We start from the raw sequence: 19,992 nt of genomic DNA, 5'->3' as shown, positions 1-19,992 counted from the left end.
GAAACGAGAGAGCTGCTGCCCCGGACGTGCGTGCCGGGGTCGTTGTCTCTCTGGGCTGCCCTGTGCGGTGGGGGGCTGTCTCTGCCTGCTCTCAGCCCTGCCCTCCCTGCAGCACGGAGCTGGCCGTGAGGAAGATGCGGCACGACCTGAAGATCCTGCCCGTGGTGAAGCAGATCGACACGGTGGCGGCAGAGTGGCCGGCGCAGACCAACTACCTGTACCTGACGTACAACGGGACGGAGCACGACCTGGCCTTCCGCGAGCCCCACGTCATGGTGATCGGCTCCGGCGTCTACCGCATCGGCAGCAGCGTGGAGTTCGACTGGTGCGCCGTGGGCTGCATCCAGGAGCTGCGCAAGGTCAGGGGGCAGGCCGGGCTGGCCCTGGGCTCCTCGCACCCTGGCTCCCCTGCCCCCACGCTGGCCTCGCCGGCTCAGGGCTCCCCTCTCTTACAGATGGGCTTCAAGACCATCATGGTGAACTACAACCCGGAGACCGTGAGCACCGACTATGACATGTGCGACCGCCTCTACTTCGACGAGATCTCCTTCGAGGTGAGCCGCGCCGGGGGGTGGGCACAGCCGGGGCCAGGCCGAGTGCGTGCTGGGGGCCTGGGTCGGAGGGGCCTGTGTGGTCAGGGAGACGAGGGGCCCAGATGGTTGGGGGGGGCGCCCCATGAAGCTCTGCTGCCTTTGCTGGCCGGACTGCCATGCAGTGGGGGGCCCCGTGCTGCTGGGAGGGGCCTGTCTGGCCGGGTGCCTGTGCCATCTGGGGCTGGTGCCTTTGGGGGCAGGGGGGCAGCCGGGAGGGGCCTATGCTGTTGGTGGGCCCGTGCAGCCGGGGGGGTTGGCGAGCAGGGAGGGGGCTGTGCAGCCAGGAGGCCTGCCTCGGCTCCCCGCCCGCTGGCTGCACGGCCCCTGGCCCCGGCAGGTGGTGATGGATATCTACGAGCTGGAGAGCCCCGAGGGCGTGATCCTGTCCATGGGGGGGCAGCTGCCCAACAACATTGCCATGGCCCTGCACCGGCAACAGTGCCGTATCCTGGGGACCTCCCCCGAGGCCATCGACTCGGCCGAGAACCGGTTCAAGTTCTCCCGCCTGCTGGACACCATCGGCATCAGCCAGCCCCTCTGGAAGGAGCTCTCCGACATGGAGGTGAGTGGGGCCGTTACCCTCCCGGGGTGTGTTGTGGGCCGGGCTGCAGGGCCTCCTCCCCGTGTGCGCTGTGGGGCAGGGCGGGGGGGGTGTGTGTTGAGGGGCGAACGGGGAAGGGGCTGCCCAGTGCCCTCTGCACGTGCCATGGGGCAGGGTGGGGTTACTTGCCCCGAGCATGCCGTGGGGCGGCGGAGGGGTTGCCTGGGCCCCGGCCCCGCGCGCGCCATGGGGCGGCGGAGGGGTTGCCCAGCCTGTCTCTCTGCCCGCAGTCGGCCCAGCAGTTCTGCTGCAAGGTGGGCTACCCGTGCGTGGTGCGCCCCTCCTACGTGCTGAGCGGGGCCGCCATGAACGTGGCCTACTCCGACGGCGACCTGGAGAAGTTTCTGTGCAGCGCTGTGGCCGTGTCCAAGGAGCAGCCCGTCGTCATTTCCAAGTTCATCCAGGAGGCCAAGGTCGGTGTGGGCCCTGGCTCCGTGGGGGGGTCGGCCGCAAGGGGCCGCCTCCTGGGCAGCCGCTGGCAGAGCTTCACCCTGGGGTGTGGGGCCGGCACACCCCCCTCCGCTCCCCCGGGGCCCAGTCCCAGGTCACGCTGAGGGGGACGCCCGACTGTCCCCTCTGGAGCTGCTGGGCTCTGGCTCCAGCCCGGGCAGGGTGCCTGTCTGGCTCTTTGTGCTGCGGGGACTGGCTAGAGCCTGGAGGGGTGGGGGTCAGGCGCTGCCTGGCAGGTGGGGACCACTCAGGTTTGCAGTGGGGGGCTGGGTGGGTGAGGTGGCGCTGGGGGGCACCGGGGTGTGGGGGTGGCACTGGCAGGGGGCGGGCTGGGTTGGGGCACACTCTGGTGTGGCCTGTGCAGTAGGGGGTGGTGGGGGTGGTACTGGCTGGGGGGCGCACTGCGGTGCGGTCTGTGCACGGGGGGGTTGGAGTGAGGAGGGCAGTACCGGCAGGGAGAGCAGGCTGGGGCAGGTGCACTCTGGTGCAGTGGGGGCTGGGGGCACTCAGGGGTCCGGTCATCCCCCCCCCCTCCAGGAGATCGACGTGGACGCCGTGGCCTGTGATGGCACGGTGGTGGCCATTGCCATCTCGGAGCACGTTGAGAACGCAGGCGTGCACTCGGGGGACGCCACGCTGGTCACGCCGCCCCAGGACATCACGCCCAAGACCCTGGAGCGGATCCAGGCCATTGTGCATGCCATCGGGCAGGAGCTGCAGGTCACGGGGCCCTTCAACCTGCAGCTCATCGCCAAGGTACTGCCGGGGGGTGGGGGCAAGCTGGCGGGCAGCAGGGACCCGGGGAGCAGTCGGCCTCAATGCCCTGGGTCATGGGGTCATTGTGGGGGGCTGCACCCCTTCCCCGGCTGATAGCGTTGGGCTCTGCAGCGTCTCCTGCAGCCAGGCCCGCGTCACATCCAGGCCAGAGTTGCCTGGGGCAGGCCCATGGGGGCTGGGCCCTGGACGCGGTGGGAGAGCGGGAGCAGCGTGCTGGGGTCTATGGGGGCCTGGCCCTGCCCTGCCTCTCTGGGTGCTTAGTGCCCTGGGAAGGGCAAAGCGAGCCAGGGGCAGAGCCCTGGTGCTCCATATATCTCACTTGCTGATTCCCTGCTCAGTTCGTTCCCTTTGGGGTAACTGCACTGGCCACTGGGAAGACAGGGGAGTGGGCTAGAGGGACCTTTGCTCTGACCCAGCCTGGCCGTTCTGATCCTGGAGGATAGGTCCGGCAGGGGCTGTTGGCCAGGATGGGCAGGGCTGGTTTGGTTCACCAGGCATTGGGAATGGGCTCCGGGGTGGGTCACCCCACACTCCTGTCTTTCTGCAGGACGACCAGCTGAAGGTGATCGAGTGCAACGTGCGTGTCTCCCGCTCCTTCCCCTTTGTCTCCAAGACACTGGGGGTGGACATGGTGGCCCTGGCCACCCAGGTGATCATGGGCGAGGAGGTGGAGTCGGTGGGGCTGATGACAGGCACTGGAGTCGTCGGTGTCAAGGTGAGTGGGTGGGGAGCGGTGGATGGGGTGGTCTTGGCTGTCTGGCTTGCTGAGCCTCACCCTGCTCTCTGCACCCCCAGGTTCCCCAGTTCTCCTTCTCGCGGCTGGCGGGGGCGGACGTGGTGCTGGGCGTGGAGATGACCAGCACGGGTGAGGTGGCCTGCTTTGGGGAGAACCGCTGCGAGGCCTACCTGAAAGCCATGCTGAGCACTGGCTTCAAGATCCCCAAGAAGAACATTCTGCTGACCATCGGCAGCTACAAGGTGAGGACGGGGCAGGCCGTGGCACGTGCTCGGAGATTCTGGATGCGAAGGTTAAATCCTCTCGCTGCATGGCTGCAACGCAGCATGACTTGCTCTGAGAATCCAGAACGCTAACATGCAGCAGCCAAAAGCAGCGGGAGACGAAGCAGGCTGCTCCTGGGCAGGGAGGCCCAAGCCCTGCACCTTGCTCTAGGCTGGCTTCTCACAGACTGACTTGGTCCAGGTCCCTTGTCACACTGGTGACGGGCAGGCACCTCTGTCCTGGACCCTCAGGGCTGGGCTATGCCCCAGCCTGGGAACAGTCTCTGGGAGGAGCCCTTCAGTGACCCAGACTCCCCGGGGTCTCACTCTTCCCCCAGGGTGAGCCACGCGGCCTCGCCGCCTCCTGAGACTGGGCCCCTGGGGCTGCAGACCTGGGCCCCTGGGGCTGCAGACCCCTGCCCCACCCCGGGAGCTCCGGGCAGCGAGTCTCGGACAGACCCTGGGGGAGATGTGTCCCATCTGGGGGAGCAGCACACCCCCCAAACCCCCCCACACCAGTTTCTGCGGGGATACCCAGCCAGCGCGGGCAGACAGGCGGGTGTATCCATGGCCTGGCACACGGCACAGGCAGCCCTGGGGTCGCCCAGAGAAGTGGTTCCAGCAGAGTCCGTTCTGGGCGCCCAGCCCAGCTGCAGTGACCCCCTGGGTTCAAGCTCTGTCCCTGCGTCTGTCCGATCTCCTTTGTCAGACTCCAGGGTGCCCCTGAGTACTCCCCACAGCCCATACTTAACCCCACCCCAGGCCTTTGTTCCCAAGCTGGGGGATACGGCTCAGCCCCCTGCGGAGGGGTGGGACCATCCATGATGGTTGGTTGCCAGGTGTCCACATCCCGGCCATGGATCTGCCCTTCTCTTCTCAAGAGCTGCATGGAGATGGGACCTAAGGGTCCAGGCTGCCAGGCGCCATCCACACCTGTGTTTTCGCCTGCCCCTAGAGCCCCCAGACCTTCTCACCTGTTGGGAAACAGTGCCGCACACAGGGGAAACTGAGGCACGCACTGGACCCCAAAAAGCTTTAATAACAATTCCCACTGTGTCCCAGCCCTCTAGGCTGCGAGCAGGCCCAGGAATCCCCACTCTGAGTGACAGCTAAGTACAGCAGGGTCCTGCGGATGGAGGGGTCCTGGGGAAGGGGGTTGCTGGGCTGCCCAGGCCTGGCCTGCTCTGACCCCTCTTGTGGCTGTTGCAGAACAAGAGCGAGCTGCTGCCCACAGTGCGGACGCTGGAGAGCCTGGGCTACAACCTGTATGCCAGCCTGGGCACCGCTGACTTCTACACCGAGCACGGCATCAAGGTAGCGGTCCGGGGCAGTCTGTGCTGCTGTGCCCGGCACAGGGCGGGTGGGGGATCTGCAATGAGGGGGGCCCCAGCCACTCCTGAAGCCACGCGGCTGGGGGGCAGGTTTCAGGTTGGGGTGAGGCTCCCTGGCCTGTGTCCCAGGCTGCTGGACCTGCACCAGAGGCCTGGGCTAGTGGGGCCAATGCCCAGGCTGCTGGCATGGGGTGACATCCCTTCCGTGCTGGGTCCTGGGAGCAGGGCCACCATTCCCTTGCTTCCCGGTTCGTCTCCAGGTTCCTGGAGCTAGGAAACCCCCCGCCATGCTCCCAGTCTGGGCTGGACCCCGGGAGCAGGGCCACCCCTCCTTTGCCCCCCCCCCATCCATCCCCGGGTCCCTGGAGTGAGGAACCGCTTTCCCCGCCCCCAGTCTGGGCTGGACCCCGGGAGCAGGGCCACCCCTGCCCCGGTTCATGCCCAGGTCACAGGAGTGGGGCTCTTGTGCCCCCCGGGCAGGTGATGGCCGTGGACTGGCACTTCGAGGAGGCGGACAGCAGCGAGGTCGGGGCCAAGGAGACACAGCGCAGCATCATGGACTACTTGGCCGAGAACCACTTTGAGCTGGTCATTAACCTCTCCATGCGCAACGCCGGGGGGCGCCGGCTCTCGTCCTTCGTCACCAAGGGCTACCGCACCCGGCGCCTGGCCGTCGACTACTCCGTGCCCCTCATCATCGACATCAAGTGCACCAAGCTCTTCGTGGAGGTGGCGTGGGGGCTGGCCAGCTGGGGAGGGTGTGTGGTGGGGGGGCTGCCTGGCTGTTTGGGGGGCAGGGACTGTCCAGGAGGGGGCTGCCTGGCTGCTGGTGAGGGGCTGCCTGGCTGTTTGGGGGCAGGGACTGGCCAGGAGGGGGCTGCCTGACTGCTGGTGAGGGGCTGCCTGGCTGTTTGGGGGCAGGGACTGGCCGGGGGGGGCTGCCTGGCTGTTTGGGGGCAGGGACTGGCCAGGGGGGGGCTGCCTGGCTGTTTGGGGGCAGGGACTGGCCAGGGGGGGGCTGCCTGGCTGTTTGGGGGCAGGGACTGGCCAGGTAGGGGCTGCCTGGCTGCTGGTGGGGGGCTGCCTGGCTGCTGGTGGGGGGCAGGGACTGGCCAGGTAGGGGCTGCCTTGCCGCTAGTGGAGGGCTGCCTGGCTGTTTGGGGGCAGGGACTGGCCAGGTAGGGGCTGCCTTGCCGCTAGTGGGGGGCTGCCTGGCTGTTTGGGGGCAGGGACTGGCCAGGTAGGGGCTGCCTGGCTGCTGGTGAGGGGCTGCCTGGCTGTTTGGGGGCAGGGACTGGCCAGGTAGGGGCTGCCTGGCTGTTTGGGGGCAGGGACTGGCCAGGAGGGGGCTGCCTGGCTGCTGGTGGGGGGCTGCCTGGCTGTTTGGGGGCAGGGACTGGCCAGGAGGGGGCTGCCTGGCTGCTGGTGGGGGGCTGCCTGCCTGTTTGGGGGCAGGGACTGGCCAGGAGGGGGCTGCCTTGCCGCTAGTGGGGGGCTGCCTGGCTGTTTGGGGGCAGGGACTGGCCAGGTAGGGGCTGCCTTGCCGCTAGTGGGGGGCTGCCTGGCTGTTTGGGGGCAGGGACTGGCCAGGTAGGGGCTGCCTGGCTGCTGGTGAGGAGTGGCCTGGCCATGTGTGGGCACGACACTGGTGGGGGGAGGCTGCCTGGCCTGGGGGCTCCTGGAGAGGCACCGATTGCCCAGAGGAGCGTGTCCTGGCTCCAGGGAGCTGTGGGGCTCTGGGCCCTGGGGAAAGGGCAGCACGGGCGCCTGGGTGCTGCTCCAGGGAAACCCAGCCCCAGAGCTAGCTGTCCTGTCCCAGCCCCCCGCCCCGCTTGGCTGGGTCTCTGCTCTCCCCAGCTGAGCTGCCTCCCCCGCAGGCCCTGGGCCAGATCGGGACGGCCCCCCCGCTGAAGATGCACGTGGACTGCATGACCTCCCAGAAGCTCATCCGCCTGCCAGGTACTGGGGCTCCTGGCAAGAGGAGGGGGCGGCTGGGGGCTCTGCCCCTGGCAGGGAAGCAGTGGGGAGGGGCAGGAAGGTGTGTTTCTCCCCTTCTAGCAGGGAGATGTGGTGGCTCTGGGCAGGGCCCTTCAGATCCTGGGTAAATCCAGGCAGGGTGGGGAGGTGTCTGTCCCCCCCCAGACAGTGAGGGTCCCTGGCCTGAACCATCTGCGCAGCCAGGGCCCTGTGGGCCGGGGACTGGGCCCCACCTGTCGGCTCCGGCAGATTCAGGCCCGTCCTGCCCTGGGGTGCTGCTGGCTGGTGTTGCCACACAGCCCTGTGCACGCGGGCGCTGGGCTGCTTGGCCCCCTGGGATCCCCACCGCGTCCCTGCGCCATGGAGTGGGGGGTCAAAGCCAGCCTGGCCGGGCTCGGGCTCCCACAGGCACAGTTACCTAGGGTGGTACTAACGCACCCCGGGGTACCGGGCATTCTGGTGCTTGCAGGGTGGCGTGAAACACGCCACGGCTCTCCCCCCCCGGGGTGACCCCCCCGCCCGCCGGCGTGACCTCCCGCCTACGGTGTGCGCGAGGGGGCGACCACACAGCCAGCGGACAAAGCCGAGAGAAGCGGGACTGTCTGGCTTCACGCTGCCCCTTGGCCTGCTCCCGTTGACTCCTGAGGCCGGCGGCCGCGGCCAGGGGCTCTGTGGCCCCTGCTCTGATCCCTCTTCCCCCCAGGGCTGATCGACGTGCACGTACACCTGCGGGAGCCGGGCGGCACCCACAAGGAGGACTTCGCCTCGGGCACAGCGGCCGCCCTGGCGGGGGGCGTCACCATGGTGTGCGCCATGCCCAACACCCGCCCTGCCGTTGTTGACGCCAGCTCCTTTGCCCTGGTGCAGAAGGTGAATGCCCCTGCCCCTCCCGAGCTGCTGTGCAGAGCCCCCCCCCTTGACAGCCCCCTCATACTCCCCAGGGCTGCCGCGAAGAGACCCCCGGCTCCCCCAAAAGCTGCCAAGCAGAGACCCCTCCCTCGGCCGCACCGAGTCCCCCCTGATGCCCCAGCCCACACACCCTCCCCGCCCTGGCAGGCTCCACTTAGAGACGCTCCCGGGCACGGAGCTGGCAGCTCCCGGCTTTGCGCCAGGCCAGCCTCAGCCCCTTGGGGACTGCTTAGGCAGCACGGGCCCTGCGGCTGCTGGAGGATCTGGGGGTGGTGCCTGAGCTGGGGCTGCAGGCCGGGCGGGGGGCGTGGGGGGGATCCACGTGCTGGCCCCGGCCCAGCTTGGCACCCCTGTCGCGGGCCTGTCTGAGCCTGTCTCCCTGCAGCTGGCAGAGGCGTGCGCGCGCTGTGACTTCGCCCTGTACCTGGGGGCCGCGTCGGACAACGCCGGCTCCTTGGGCCCCGTGGCTAACGCAGCCGCTGGGCTCAAGATGTACCTGAACGACACCTTCTCCGAGCTGAAGATGGACAATGTCTCGCTGTGGATGGAGGTGGGTCCTGTGGGACGGGCTGGAGAAGGGCTGCCCCCCTCCCCGCCCCCCCAGTGCCGCTATCTGTCCGGCCATGTTCCTGGCGCCAGCCTGCCCTCTGCATCTGCGGTGGGGACGCCCTCCTCCCCCAGCCTGCATTGCAGCCCGTCTCTCCTGACCCTCCCCTGGCACTGCTGTCTGTCTGTCTGTCCTGCCCCCACCCGGGCTTCCATGTGCTGTGCTCTGCCCCCCCGACCCTCCCCCGGCACCGCTGTCCGTCTGTCCTGTCCCCTCCCCGCCCCCGACGTGCTGTGCTCTGCCCCCCTGACCCTCCCCCGGCACCGCTGTCCGTGTGTCCTGTCCCCCCACCCCATGCCAGGCTCTGCCCCTGCCCCCAGCACTGCTCTCCCCCCGCAGCACTTCGAGCAGTGGCCGAGGCACCTGCCCATCGTGGCGCATGCGGAGAAGCAGACGGTGGCGGCGATTCTCATGGTGGCCCAGCTGTATCAGCGTCCCGTGCACATCTGCCACGTGGCTCGCAAGGAGGAGGTGGGGCGACCTGGCTCTGGGCTGCAGGCAGGGTGGGAGGCGGTGTCATCCTCTGTGCTGGGGGGCCGGGGGAGGTTCTAGGAAAAGGGCCGGGTGGGCAAAGGCAGGTCTTAGCAGCACAGCGAACCTCAGGGTGAATTTTGTGAGCTCCCAGAAACACCCCCCCCACCCCCGCCCTCTGCCATGGCTCCTCGTCTGCCCCGCAAGGCCCCGGCTGTGCGGCTGCAGCACTCCCGTGCCGGTGCCCCCCCCCGGGCTCAGCAATCTGCCCCCAGCAACTCAATGGCGAGATGGGGGGTGTTTCTCTGCCCCACTTGGCGGGGGGGTATTACACCCCTCGTGACAGAGTTAAACCGACCCAATGTCCTTGTGTAGCCCGGGCCTGGGGAAAGCCCCAAAGAGCTCTCGGCGCTGGCTGGGCGGGTTTTCTAGCGACTCCCCACTCGCTGCAGAGACGCTGGGACCCCCCGTGTGTTTGCTCATGTGGAAATGGCAAACGCCTGGCGGAGGTGCCAGGGACAAACGTTGAGCGAAAGGCAGCACGCCTGGCGTAGCGTGGGCTGCAGCGCAGAGGGGCATGGGGGGACGGTGTTTCCCCTTGGCCTGGGCCCTGTGGGGGCTGCGCAGGGGGCATGGGGGTGTCATGGACTCACAGGACTCGTGCTTTCTCTCGGCTCTGTGTGGCCCCTGGGAGTAACCCCCTCAGCGTGACAGCCTTCCGGGTAGGTTGCACGCTCTTGCCGAGGCTAGGCCCTCTGGCCCTGCGCCTCCAGCATGCCTGGCTCTGCCAGGGAGCCCCCTGGCTCCGGGCCCCCGGGGCCTCCACCCCAAGGGAGGAATCCCTCCCCTGCCCCCCCAGATCTGTAGCCTGCAGTGACTCTCAGCCAGTGTCACACTGCAGGTTTATTGAGCTTCTGAGCCCAGCCCAGGCCGGTCTCAGGGGCCTTGGGCCTGGCCAGTCTCAGCACAGAACATCTAGCTCTTTCCTGCCTCCTGGGGGGCTCAGGCTGCTCTCTTCCCCCCCAGGCCCCTCCTCCCCTCCTTCCAGCTGAGCCCCCTATATCCCCTCCCCCAACTGCTCCTCCCCTGTCCTTTGTCTTCGGTCCCAGGTAAACAGGCCACCTGAGCCTCCTCTCCTCCTCCTTTGTCCCCTCGCTGGCTGGGACCGGTCCCCGGCCCCTCTCTCCTCAGCCATGGTCCTCCTGCTGGCCAGACCGGCTGGCTCCCAAGCTGGGCTGGGTCACCAGTCACTGGGTCCCCAAGTTCCAGACTGTGTCCGGGGTCCTGGCTGCTAGGCGAGGTCACACCTGGTCCTCCGCACCCCCCCCTTCCACTCCCTCGTTACACACGCAGCACCCAGAGAAACTGAGGCACACAGTGTTCATGCAAAACACTAAGAAAATCCCCAACTTTGTCACAGGGAGTCTGTGCAGGGAGGAGCGGGGTCTGGGATGGGGGGATGGTGTCTCACCCTCAGCTTGGGCCTGCAGATCCTGATCATCAAGGCCGCCAAGCAGAAGGGCATCCAGGTGACTTGTGAGGTGGCGCCGCACCACCTCTTCCTGTGCCAGGATGACATAGGACGCATCGGGGAGGGGCGTGCGCAGGTGCGGCCCATGCTGGGCACCCGTGAGGACCTGGAGGCGCTGTGGGAGAACATGGACACCATCGACTGCTTCGCCACAGACCATGGTGAGGGGAGGCCCTGGCACCAGCTGGAGCGTCCTGGCACCCGAGGGACCTGGGATCCAGGGCCTGTCCCTGCTAGGGGGCACCGGCTCCCATCTGGCCCCAGGGCAGGGACTGGCTCAGGCGGGTGGCGAATGGGACACGGGGCCTGTCCCCGCTCTAGGGGTGGGAAATGGGATCTGGCGCCTTGGGCCGGTACCAGGTGAGTCCGTTGGTCCCTCCTAGCTGATGCTGATGGAGCAGGTGGATGTCTGGGCAGAGGCCTGGCTGGCCCCTCTCGCCTCGGGGCACTGGGGGAGCTGGCCCTGCAGGGGGTTCCCAGCTCCCTCAGCCTTGCCCCGTGGAGCCCTCCCTGGGGGGCAGCAGAGTGGGAGAGAGGGGCCGGGCCCCCTGAGCACCGCCTTTGTGCCCATAGCCCCCCACACGGTGGAGGAGAAGCAAGGGAAGGAGCCCCCCCCGGGCTACCCCGGCCTGGAGACCATGCTGCCCCTGCTGCTGACGGCCGTCTCCGAGGGGCGCCTCGCCATCGAGGACGTGGTCAAGCGCCTCTACGAGAACCCCCGCAAGATCTTCTCCCTGCCTGTGCAGGACGACACCTACATCGAGGTGAGGGCGGGGGGAGGCGTGCCCAATGGGGGGTTGTGCCCCATGGGAACGGCGCTGGGCTGGCATAGCCGGGCCCTGGGGGAGCTGAGGCAAATGGCTGGGCCCTGTCGAACAGCAGCCAGACATGAGCGCCCAGCCGGAGCCTAGACCTGGCCTGGTGCAGCTGCCCCCCTGCCCTGCCACCTGCCCTGCCACCTGCCCCGCCCCACCCGCCCTCCTGGGCCTGGCCCCAAAGTTCTGCCCGCCTTCCCTGGGCCCAGCCCCACCCCGAACAGCTGCCAGACATGAGCGCCTGTGAGTTCCCAGCCAGAGCCCGGACCCGACCCTGACTTGCCACCCACTGTCTCTGGGCCTGCTCCCCACCCCAGCCTGACCTGCTCTGCCCCCCTGGCCAGGTGGACCTGGAGCACGAGTGGATCGTCCCCAGCCACACGGCCTTCAGCAAGTGCCAGTGGACGCCGTTTGAGGGCACAAAGGTGAAGGGGACGGTGCGGAAGGTGATCCTGCGTGGGGAGGTTGCCTACATCGATGGGCAGGTAAGGGCGGGAGCCTGGCGGGGGGCCTCTGGGGTGACCTGAGACACTGGGCTGGGGGGGCGAGCTAGCTGGCGCAGAGCCCGACCCCCCCCTCTCAGCCCAGGTCTCGGCTCCCTCCCCGCTGAGTGTCTGCATCCTGCAGGTGCTGGTGCCCCCTGGCTACGGCCAGGACGTGAGGAAATGGCCCACGGGGGCAGTGACCATGCCACCTCCTGCCCCAGCCAAGGAGACTCTGAAGGTACGGGGGGGCGGGGGCTGCCTGGCTGTCATTCACCATCTCCCTGTGCAGGGGAGGAGCCTGCCGGTGCCCTGATCCTGTCAGCAAGGTGATGGGCATGGGCCTGGCGGCACCGTGTGCCGAGGAGTGGGGGGCGGAATGGCCAGGGCCCCGGGAGGGTGCCGCACATGGGGTTGGGTGGTCTGGCAGTGCGGGGAAGGAGGGGGGCTGGGGTGGGAGAGGTGGGGCGGTGCCGGGGGGGGTGTTCCCAGTGCTAGCAGAGCTGACCTCTCCCCACCGTCCCATGGCGTTGCAGACTCCCGAGCGCCCCCGGCACACGGTGCAGAGTGAGACCCTGCGTAGCCGAGCATCCAGCCCCCGGCGAGCGGGGCCCATGGGAGACGGGCGCTTCCACCTGCCGCCCCGCATCCACCGGGCCTCGGACCCCGGCCTTCCAGGTGAGGCACATGCAGGGCCAGAGCCGCGGGGCCAGGCTTTTCCCCGGCCCCAGGGCCCTTGCTCGGCAGAGGGCTGAGGGCCCCCTGTGCAAATCCAGCCAGCCGGTGGCTCATCCCAGCCCCTCCCCAGCAGCCACATGGAATGTGCTGGGGTGGGGCCTGCCCGGAGTGACTTGAGCAGCAACCAATGAGTGTCCCATCTGCCCCCCCAGCCCCAGGGTGTCCATGGGGAGGGGGGGTGGTCACAGAGCTTCAGCACCCCCCAGCACCTCTTCATGCTGCAGCCGTTCCTGCTCCCACGGGATCCAGGGGGAGGTGGCAGAGACGGGGCAGTTCGTTGTGCCCACGTCCCTGATCGAGCTCTGCCCCAGCACCTCGCAGACTCCCTCCCTGGAGAGTGAGGAGGGGCCCTCAGCACTGGGCCAGCCCCTGTGTGGGTGTCCCCCCGGCAGGGAGGCTGGGCGGCTCCTCCTGTTGGCGCACACAGACACACACACACACAGTCCTGCATGGAGCCAGCTGGGCCAGAGCACACAGGCTTCGGCGTCGCCAGGACGCCCGCCCCCTCCCCCTGGCTAGAGAAGAGTGGGGCCCCTGGGAGCCTCCCTGCCCCTTGTCGGCCTGTCTGTGTGGGGAGCTGCGGCACTCGTGGCCGGCGTGTCTAACCGTGTTGTGTGTTCCCGCACGCCTGTCGCCAGCTGAGGACGTGAGAGAAAAGGCCACCAAGAAGGCCACTGAGCCAGGTTTGTCCCGTCCCGCGTGGGGTCTGGGGACCGAGGTCCAGCGGGGTGGTGCCAAGCTGGGGCCCCTAGGGCCAGGGAGAGATGGTCTGAAACATCTCCTGCCCAGGGACCTGCGTGGGTCGCCAGATGCTGCTCTCAGGGGGCCAGGGCAGCTGTTGCTGTCCCTGGGAATGTGCTTCGGGTGTCACAAGGCCCCCTCCCCCACACCAGGCTGCAATTGGTGACCGTCTCATGCAGCTCCCCACTGGCCGGGGCCACCCCTGGCTTGGCGGAGCGGAGGAGGCCCCAGGAGCTGGGCAGGTGGGAGCTGCGGGCCATGCTCTGGGATGGGGGTGTGGGTGGGAGCCCCAAGCTGTGCCATGGGGCGGGGGTAGGGGATGTCTCCCTCCTGCGCCATGGCCCTGGCGTTTGCTGATGCCTGCGCTTGGTGCTGCAGATCTGGCTGTGACCCAGGACAGCTGCTGCTACCCGCTGGGGCTGCTGCCCAGACAGACGTCACCCCCGAGCGCACCCCACCCGCAGACCTCCCCGCTGCTGCACCCGCTCGTTGGGCAGCACGTCCTCTCCGTCAAGCAGTTCACCAAGGAGCAGGTACTGTGCAGCGAGGGGTGGCGGGGGTCTCTCCCCTGGGAGCAGAGGGGCTGGGGCAGGGCCTGGGGGGGCGGAGTGCGTGCGGCCCCCGGCTGAAGGCTGTCTTGTTCCAGATGTCCCACCTCTTTAACGTGGCACACAGCCTGCGCATGCTGCTGCAGAAGGAGCGGAGCCTGGACATCCTCAAGGTGAGCTGGGGCCGGCAGGGCACTGCAGGGGGAGGGATCTGGGCAGGGCTGGAAAAGGCAGGGAAGGGGATCCTGGCCTCACAGCGGGGCAGGATCAGGGTGGGTGCTGGGGGCGATTGGGGTCCCACTGTGGGGGGAAAGCTGGGATCGGGACCCTGCCGTGATGGGGGCTGGGGTGGAGGATAGGGAGCTGGGGGGATCGGAGCACTGGCATGGGGGGGATTGGGGCCTCGCCATGCTCACGGTCTCCCCTCCCCTGCAGGGGAAGGTCATGGCCTCCATGTTCTACGAGGTGAGCACCAGGACCAGCAGCTCCTTCGCGGCGGCCATGTACCGCCTGGGGGGCTCCGTCCTGGCCTTGTCCGAGTCCACGTCCTCGGCCCAGAAGGGCGAGTCCCTGGCCGACTCGGTGCAGACCATGTGCTGTTACGCTGACGTGCTGGTGCTCCGCCACCCCCGGCCGGGGGCTGTGGAGGTGAGGGGCCCCAGGGGTCAGCTCCGTGGGGCAGGGCCAGGGGACTGGGTTAGGCTGTGCTCAGCCCCGTGGGGTGGGAGCAGGGGGCGGGGGGCTGGGTTAGGCTGTGCTCGGCCCCGTGGGGCGGGGGGCTGGCCCGTGGCTGCGCTGGGCCCTGTGGGGCTGGGGGCGGGGTTAGGCTGCGCTGGGCGGCGGGGGGCGGGGTGTGAGCTGGCCCCCCTGTGCCCAGCCCGTGTGTCGTTTGCAGCTGGCTGCCAAGCAGTGCCGGAAGCCGGTGATCAATGCCGGGGACGGCGTCGGGGAGCACCCCACGCAGGCCCTGCTGGACATCTTCACCATCCGCGAGGAGCTGGGCACCGTCAACGGCATGACGGTAAGGGGGCCGGGCCCACCCACGCTGTGCCGCGTCTCGGGCCTGGCTCCAGGGCCCCAGGCCGGGGGCTCAGGCCCGTGCAGCCGGGGGATCGGGGGCCGTCGCTGCGCTGGGTCTCGGCTCTGACGCTGGCCCCAGACCCCGCTGGGAGTCGCGTGCAGCCCTGCGAGCGGGTGGGGGCGAGGGCCGCGGGCCCCTGCTGGCTGGGCTCCAGCTTGCTGCTGTCTCTCCCCAGATCACCATGGTGGGGGACCTGAAGCACGGGCGCACCGTGCACTCGCTGGCCTGCCTCCTGACGCAGTACCGCGTCAACCTGCGCTACGTCACGCCCCGCGACCTCGGCATGCCCGCCGACATCATCCACTTCGTAGCCTCCAAGGGCATCAAGCAGGTGAGCCGCTGCGTGCCAGGGCCCCCGCCCCCGGGCCCGGCAATGCCCCCCGGGCCCGGCAATGCCCCTGCCCCGCGCTAACGCCCTGCCCTCCCCAGGAGGAGTTCGACAGCATCGAGGAGGCTCTCCCTGACACAGATGTGCTGTATGTCACCCGCATCCAGAAGGAGCGATTCGACTCCGTGCAGGAGTATGAGGCAGTAAGTGCGGCCGCTGCCCCGGGGGGCCTGCGAGCTGCTTCCTGGGGTTGCTCTGGCCCTGGCAAGGCCTCGAGGTTTAGGGGTGGGGGGGGCGGGGGGCTTGGCTGCAGGAGCCTTGCTGTGTCTCTAGGCCCCCTTCACTGCTGTCCAGGGGATTGCAAAGTGTGGAGCAATGTAACAGTGCCCTGAGGGTGACCAGGCCCCAGGGGGGGCAGGGCAGGGTGTGGGGTGAACAGGTTGTGGGGTGGGGGGGTGACTGGGTGGGGTGCAAGCCCCTCGGGGTGCAAGCATATTTCTGCCAGGCTGAGAACGGGGGCAGTAGGGTGACCAGGTGGGGAGTCCCAGGGGCAGGAGGGTGGGGGGTGGCCAGGCATCTGGACCCCAGGAGGGCAACTAGGTGGGGGGAGTGAGGTGGCAAGGCCCTGGGTGTGGTAGGGTGGCTATGCCAGGCAGGAGCAGTGATGCCCGTGGTCCTGCCCATCCCTGGGGTGCTAACAGCCTCTCCCCCCGGCCAGTGCTTCGGGCAGTTTATCCTCACCCCGCACATTATGACCAGAGCCAAGAAGAGGATGGTGGTCATGCACCCGCTGCCTCGCGTCAATGAGATCAGGTGAGGGGCTCTGGGCTGGGGGTTGTGACTCCAGGGTCCCTTCACCCCAGCGGGGGCTTCCAAGCGCCTAGCAGTGACTCTCCCCTTGCTCCCTAGTGTGGAGGTGGACTCGGACCCCCGAGCAGCATATTTCCGCCAGGCTGAGAACGGCATGTACATCCGGATGGCTCTGCTGGCCACGGTGCTGGGCAGATACTAGAGACCCCAGCCTGGGCAGTGCAGCTGCGGCAGGAACCCCAGTGCTCCAGACCTGGTCAGCGATGGACGGACTCACGGATGGACCCAGCTCCTCTTCCCCCCACCCCACTCCCCCCTCCCCGGGCAGCAGGGCCTGCACTGAGCAAGGCCTCCTGCTGACCCACTGCTTGCCAGGGCAGCTGGGGCTGGGCAGGGGCAGCAGCGTGCCAGCTGGCTGGCTGAGGCTCAGAACAGGTCATACTTGTATCATTCCAGGGGGCAGAGCAGCCTGCATGTGCTGTGGGGAGGGAGTGGTGTGGGGTGTACTGCCCTGGGGCATTAAAACCTCTGGGGCTCGCAAGCTCCTTGGTATCTGGGTTGGGGTGGCGCCTGCTGGCTTGCCCGGGGGCTGGGGCTGGCTCCCCACAGGGGTCTCCGGTGATGGCTGCTCACTAGCCCTCCTCGGCCACGGTTCCTAGCCCGGCCTGGGACCATCTCCCTTCCCAGCAGGGGCGTGCCCTCTGGCTCCAGCTGCCCCGGGCCCCTTTCGGCCTCCTCTGCCCCTCCTGCTTCAGCCCCCAAGGCTGTGGCTCGCCAGTCAGAGGGGTCATGGAGAAGGGGGGGGAGCTCTTTTCTCCAGGTCTGTCTCCCTCCCCCTTTCCTCCACTTGCCGAGCAGCCCCAGCCTCTTGTAGCAGGAGTTTAGTCCCCCCCCATGCTGTGACTCTGGCCTCGAGCACAGTGCAGGGGCAGAGCGTGTTCCGCCCTGGGCACTGCTGGCCCCATAGCAAGGGGGCGAGGGGCACCTGTAGAGCGACTTCTCTACACATGCCACTGTGAACTGACCGGCTTTCCTCGGTTTGAATAAACTGAGCTGGATGCACCCTCGGCCCGTGTCGTCTGTCCAGAGCAGCCGCTGCCCCCTCAGTCGTGTTCCTGCACCTGGAGCCTGCCGCGCGTGGGCTGAGTACGATGCCAGGAGTGCTGTGGGTAACCTCGTGGCCGCTTGCGTGGCAGCTGGCTCTGGCCAAGAAAAGGCCCTGGGGTGAATGCGCCCCCCTGTGGAGTACAAGGGGCAGGGGCAAGGGAAATATTTATTCGCAGAGGGATGGATGGAGAAAAGCACCGGGGTGAAGGGGCAGGTTGCGGTGACATGGGGTTACATCCACCACGGGGCTCCCAAGCCCAGCAGTACCCCAGGGGGCCAGGGCAGCCCCCGAGCAACGTCTCTGAACCCAGAGTGCAGGAGTCCCAGGCCCTGTGCCAGTCGAGCAGTGAGGCTTGGGTGCCGGTAGCTCCTGCCAGTGATCCTCGCCTACCTCTGCTCCTGCCCTGTAACTTTCCACAACCCCTGCCTGCTCCTACCCTGCAATCCCGCCTGCCTGCTCCTGCCCTGCAATCCCCCCCCCAACCCCCCCCGGCCTGCTCCTGCCCTGCAATCCCCCCCAACCCCCCCTGCCTGCTTCTACCCTGCAACCCCCCCTAATCCCGCCTGCCTGCTCCTGCCCTGCAATCCCCCCCAACCCCCCCTAATCCCGCCTGCCTGCTCCTGCCCTGCAATCCCCCCCCCAACCCCCCCTGGCCTGCTCCTGCCCTGCAATCCCCCCCCAACCCCCCCGGCCTGCTCCTGCCCTGCAATCCCCCCCTAAGCCCCCAGGCCTGCTCCTGCCCTGCAATCCCCCCCTAAGCCCCCCGGCCTGCTCCTGCCCTGCAAATCCCCTCCCCACCCCCCTGCCTGCTCCTACCCTGCAACCCCCCCGGCCTGCTCCTACCCTGCAACCCCCCCCCAACCCCCCCGGCCTGCTCCTACCCTGCAACCCCCCCCCAACCCCCCCGGCCTGCTCCTGCCCTGCAATCCCCCCCAACCCCCCCTGCCTACTCCTGCCCTGCAATCCCCCTCCAACCCCCCCGGCCTGCTCCTGCCCTGCAAATCCCCTCCCCACCCCCCTGCCTGCTCCTGCCCTGCAACCCCCCCTAACCCCCCCCCGCCTGCTCCTGCCCTGCAACCCCCCCCAACCCCCCCGGCCTGCTCCTGCCCTGCAATCCCCCCCCAACCCCCCCTGGCCTGCTCCTGCCCTGCAATCCCCCCCCAACCCCCCCGGCCTGCTCCTGCCCTGCAATCCCCCCCTAAGCCCCCAGGCCTGCTCCTGCCCTGCAATCCCCCCCTAAGCCCCCCGGCCTGCTCCTGCCCTGCAAATCCCCTCCCCACCCCCCTGCCTGCTCCTACCCTGCAACCCCCCCGGCCTGCTCCTACCCTGCAACCCCCCCCCAACCCCCCCGGCCTGCTCCTACCCTGCAACCCCCCCCCAACCCCCCCGGCCTGCTCCTGCCCTGCAATCCCCCCCAACCCCCCCTGCCTGCTCCTGCCCTGCAATCCCCCTCCAACCCCCCCGGCCTGCTCCTGCCCTGCAAATCCCCTCCCAACCCCCCTGCCTGCTCCTGCCCTGCAACCCCCCCTAACCCCCCCCCGCCTGCTCCTGCCCTGCAACCCCCCCGGCCTGCTCCTGCCCTGCAACCCCCCCGGCCTGCTCCTGCCCTGCAACCCCCCCTAACCCCCCCGCCTGCTCCTGCCCTGCAACCCCCCCCGCCCCTGTAGCCGCCCCCGGAGCTCGCTGCCCGCCCTCTCCCAGGGCGGGTCCCGGCCCCGCAGGGCTCTGGGCGGCGGGGGCGGGGGCCCGGCTCGGGGCGGGGCCGGCGGGGGGCGCCCCGGGGGGGTGACGTTGCCGGGGGGGCCCCGCCCCGCCCCGCCCCGCCCCGCCCCGCGGCCAGATCCGGAGCCCGGCGGGGCGGGAGCGTCAGAGGGTCGCGCGCCCCCGGCAGGTGGGGGCGGGGCGGCCGGTCCCTGAGTGTCACGTGACGTATGAGGCCCGCCCACTTGTGCATGTGACCGGAAGTCATCGGGCTCGTGGGCCCGAGTAACCGGAAGTGTGCGTGGACGTCGCTTCCCGCTGCGCCAATAGGCTGCGGAGGGGCGGGCTGGAGGCGGTGGCACAGGTACGGGGGGGATGGGCGGTGTTAATGACGTCACCGGGCGTTATTCTCACCAGGGTCCCGGCCCCCGGGGGTGTCAGCGGGGCGGGTCACGTGGGGCGCAGGCACAGCTGGGGGTGGGGTGGGGTCAGGTCACGTGGGGGGCAGTCAGCTGGGGGTCAGGTCATGTGTGGGGGGTCAGGTCACGGGGGGGGCTGTTACAGCCGGGGGTCGGGTCAGGTCACATGGGGGCTGTCACAGCTGGGGGGTGGGGTCAAGTCATGGGGGGGTCAGGTCACATGGGGGCTGTCACAGCGGGGGGGTGGGGTCAAGTCACAGGGGGCAGTAGCGGGTGGTGTCAGGTCATGGAGCTGTCACAGCTGGGGGGGTGGGTTCAGGTCACATGGGGGGGTCAGGTCACATGGGGGCTGTCACAGCTGGGGGGTGGGGTCAAGTCATGGGGGGGTCAGGTCACATGGGGGCTGTCACAGCGGGGGGGTGGGGTCAAGTCACAGGGGGCAGTAGCGGGTGGTGTCAGGTCATGGAGCTGTCACAGCTGGGGGGGTGGGTTCAGGTCACATGGGGGGGTCAGGTCACATGGGGGCTGTCACAGCTGGGGGGTGGGGTCAAGTCATGGGGGGGTCAGGTCACATGGGGGCTGTCACAGCGGGGGGGTGGGGTCAAGTCACAGGGGGCAGTAGCGGGTGGTGTCAGGTCATGGAGCTGTCACAGCTGGGGGGGTGGGTTCAGGTCACATGGGGGGGTCAGGTCACATGGGGGCTGTCACAGCTGGGGGGGAGGGTTCAGGTCACATGGGGGGGTCAGGTCACATGGGGGCTGTCACAGCTGGGGGGTGGGGTCAAGTCATGGGGGGGTCAGGTCACATGGGGGCTGTCACAGCGGGGGGGTGGGGTCAAGTCACAGGGGGCAGTAGCGGGTGGTGTCAGGTCATGGAGCTGTCACAGCTGGGGGGGTGGGTTCAGGTCACATGGGGGGGCTGTCACAGCTGGGGGGTGGCACTCCGGGGGGGCTGGTCTCCGAGCTTTCCGTGAGC

At 68.8% G+C, this 19,992-nt stretch overlaps 2 protein-coding genes across 8 annotated transcripts in view; both read left to right on the top strand.

Annotated features, from left to right (window-relative positions):
* Positions 1 to 16,851, top strand: part of CAD (carbamoyl-phosphate synthetase 2, aspartate transcarbamylase, and dihydroorotase) — a 34,293-nt gene extending 17,442 nt beyond the window's left edge. For 2 of the 3 annotated variants that reach the window (XM_075126257.1, XM_048846143.2), the window contains exons 18-44: positions 113 to 359; positions 456 to 554; positions 931 to 1,155; positions 1,425 to 1,607; positions 2,182 to 2,400; positions 2,969 to 3,136; positions 3,217 to 3,399; positions 4,630 to 4,734; positions 5,232 to 5,480; positions 6,629 to 6,710; positions 7,432 to 7,598; positions 8,023 to 8,187; positions 8,584 to 8,715; positions 10,206 to 10,407; positions 10,820 to 11,010; positions 11,406 to 11,546; positions 11,689 to 11,784; positions 12,080 to 12,221; positions 12,920 to 12,964; positions 13,401 to 13,555; positions 13,669 to 13,743; positions 14,006 to 14,218; positions 14,466 to 14,591; positions 14,827 to 14,982; positions 15,081 to 15,182; positions 15,698 to 15,792; positions 15,889 to 16,851. In XM_075126257.1, the coding sequence (XP_074982358.1) occupies positions 113 to 359; positions 456 to 554; positions 931 to 1,155; positions 1,425 to 1,607; positions 2,182 to 2,400; positions 2,969 to 3,136; positions 3,217 to 3,399; positions 4,630 to 4,734; positions 5,232 to 5,480; positions 6,629 to 6,710; positions 7,432 to 7,598; positions 8,023 to 8,187; positions 8,584 to 8,715; positions 10,206 to 10,407; positions 10,820 to 11,010; positions 11,406 to 11,546; positions 11,689 to 11,784; positions 12,080 to 12,221; positions 12,920 to 12,964; positions 13,401 to 13,555; positions 13,669 to 13,743; positions 14,006 to 14,218; positions 14,466 to 14,591; positions 14,827 to 14,982; positions 15,081 to 15,182; positions 15,698 to 15,792; positions 15,889 to 15,991 (4,066 nt within the window). In that variant the 3' untranslated portion in view covers positions 15,992 to 16,851. The remainder of the gene's footprint in view (positions 1 to 112; positions 360 to 455; positions 555 to 930; positions 1,156 to 1,424; positions 1,608 to 2,181; positions 2,401 to 2,968; positions 3,137 to 3,216; positions 3,400 to 4,629; positions 4,735 to 5,231; positions 5,481 to 6,628; positions 6,711 to 7,431; positions 7,599 to 8,022; positions 8,188 to 8,583; positions 8,716 to 10,205; positions 10,408 to 10,819; positions 11,011 to 11,405; positions 11,547 to 11,688; positions 11,785 to 12,079; positions 12,222 to 12,919; positions 12,965 to 13,400; positions 13,556 to 13,668; positions 13,744 to 14,005; positions 14,219 to 14,465; positions 14,592 to 14,826; positions 14,983 to 15,080; positions 15,183 to 15,697; positions 15,793 to 15,888) is intronic. The other variant, XM_048846144.2, reaches the window with a different exon arrangement.
* Positions 16,852 to 18,799: 1,948 nt separating this feature from the next.
* Positions 18,800 to 19,992, top strand: part of MPV17 (mitochondrial inner membrane protein MPV17) — a 56,815-nt gene continuing 55,622 nt past the window's right edge. Inside the window, exon 1 of one of the 5 annotated variants that reach the window (XM_075126255.1) lies at positions 18,800 to 18,962. The gene's annotated coding sequence lies outside the window, so the exon portion shown is untranslated. The remainder of the gene's footprint in view (positions 18,963 to 19,992) is intronic. The other 4 variants (XM_075126256.1, XM_075126254.1, XM_048846155.2 and 1 more) reach the window with 4 other exon arrangements.

The sequence above is a fragment of the Caretta caretta genome, chromosome 3 (genome assembly GCF_965140235.1).
Source record: "Caretta caretta isolate rCarCar2 chromosome 3, rCarCar1.hap1, whole genome shotgun sequence".
Classification (NCBI taxonomy): Eukaryota; Metazoa; Chordata; order Testudines; family Cheloniidae; genus Caretta; species Caretta caretta.
The sequence above is the reverse complement of the archived record's forward strand: the minus strand, read 5'-3'. Positions and strand labels throughout refer to the sequence as shown.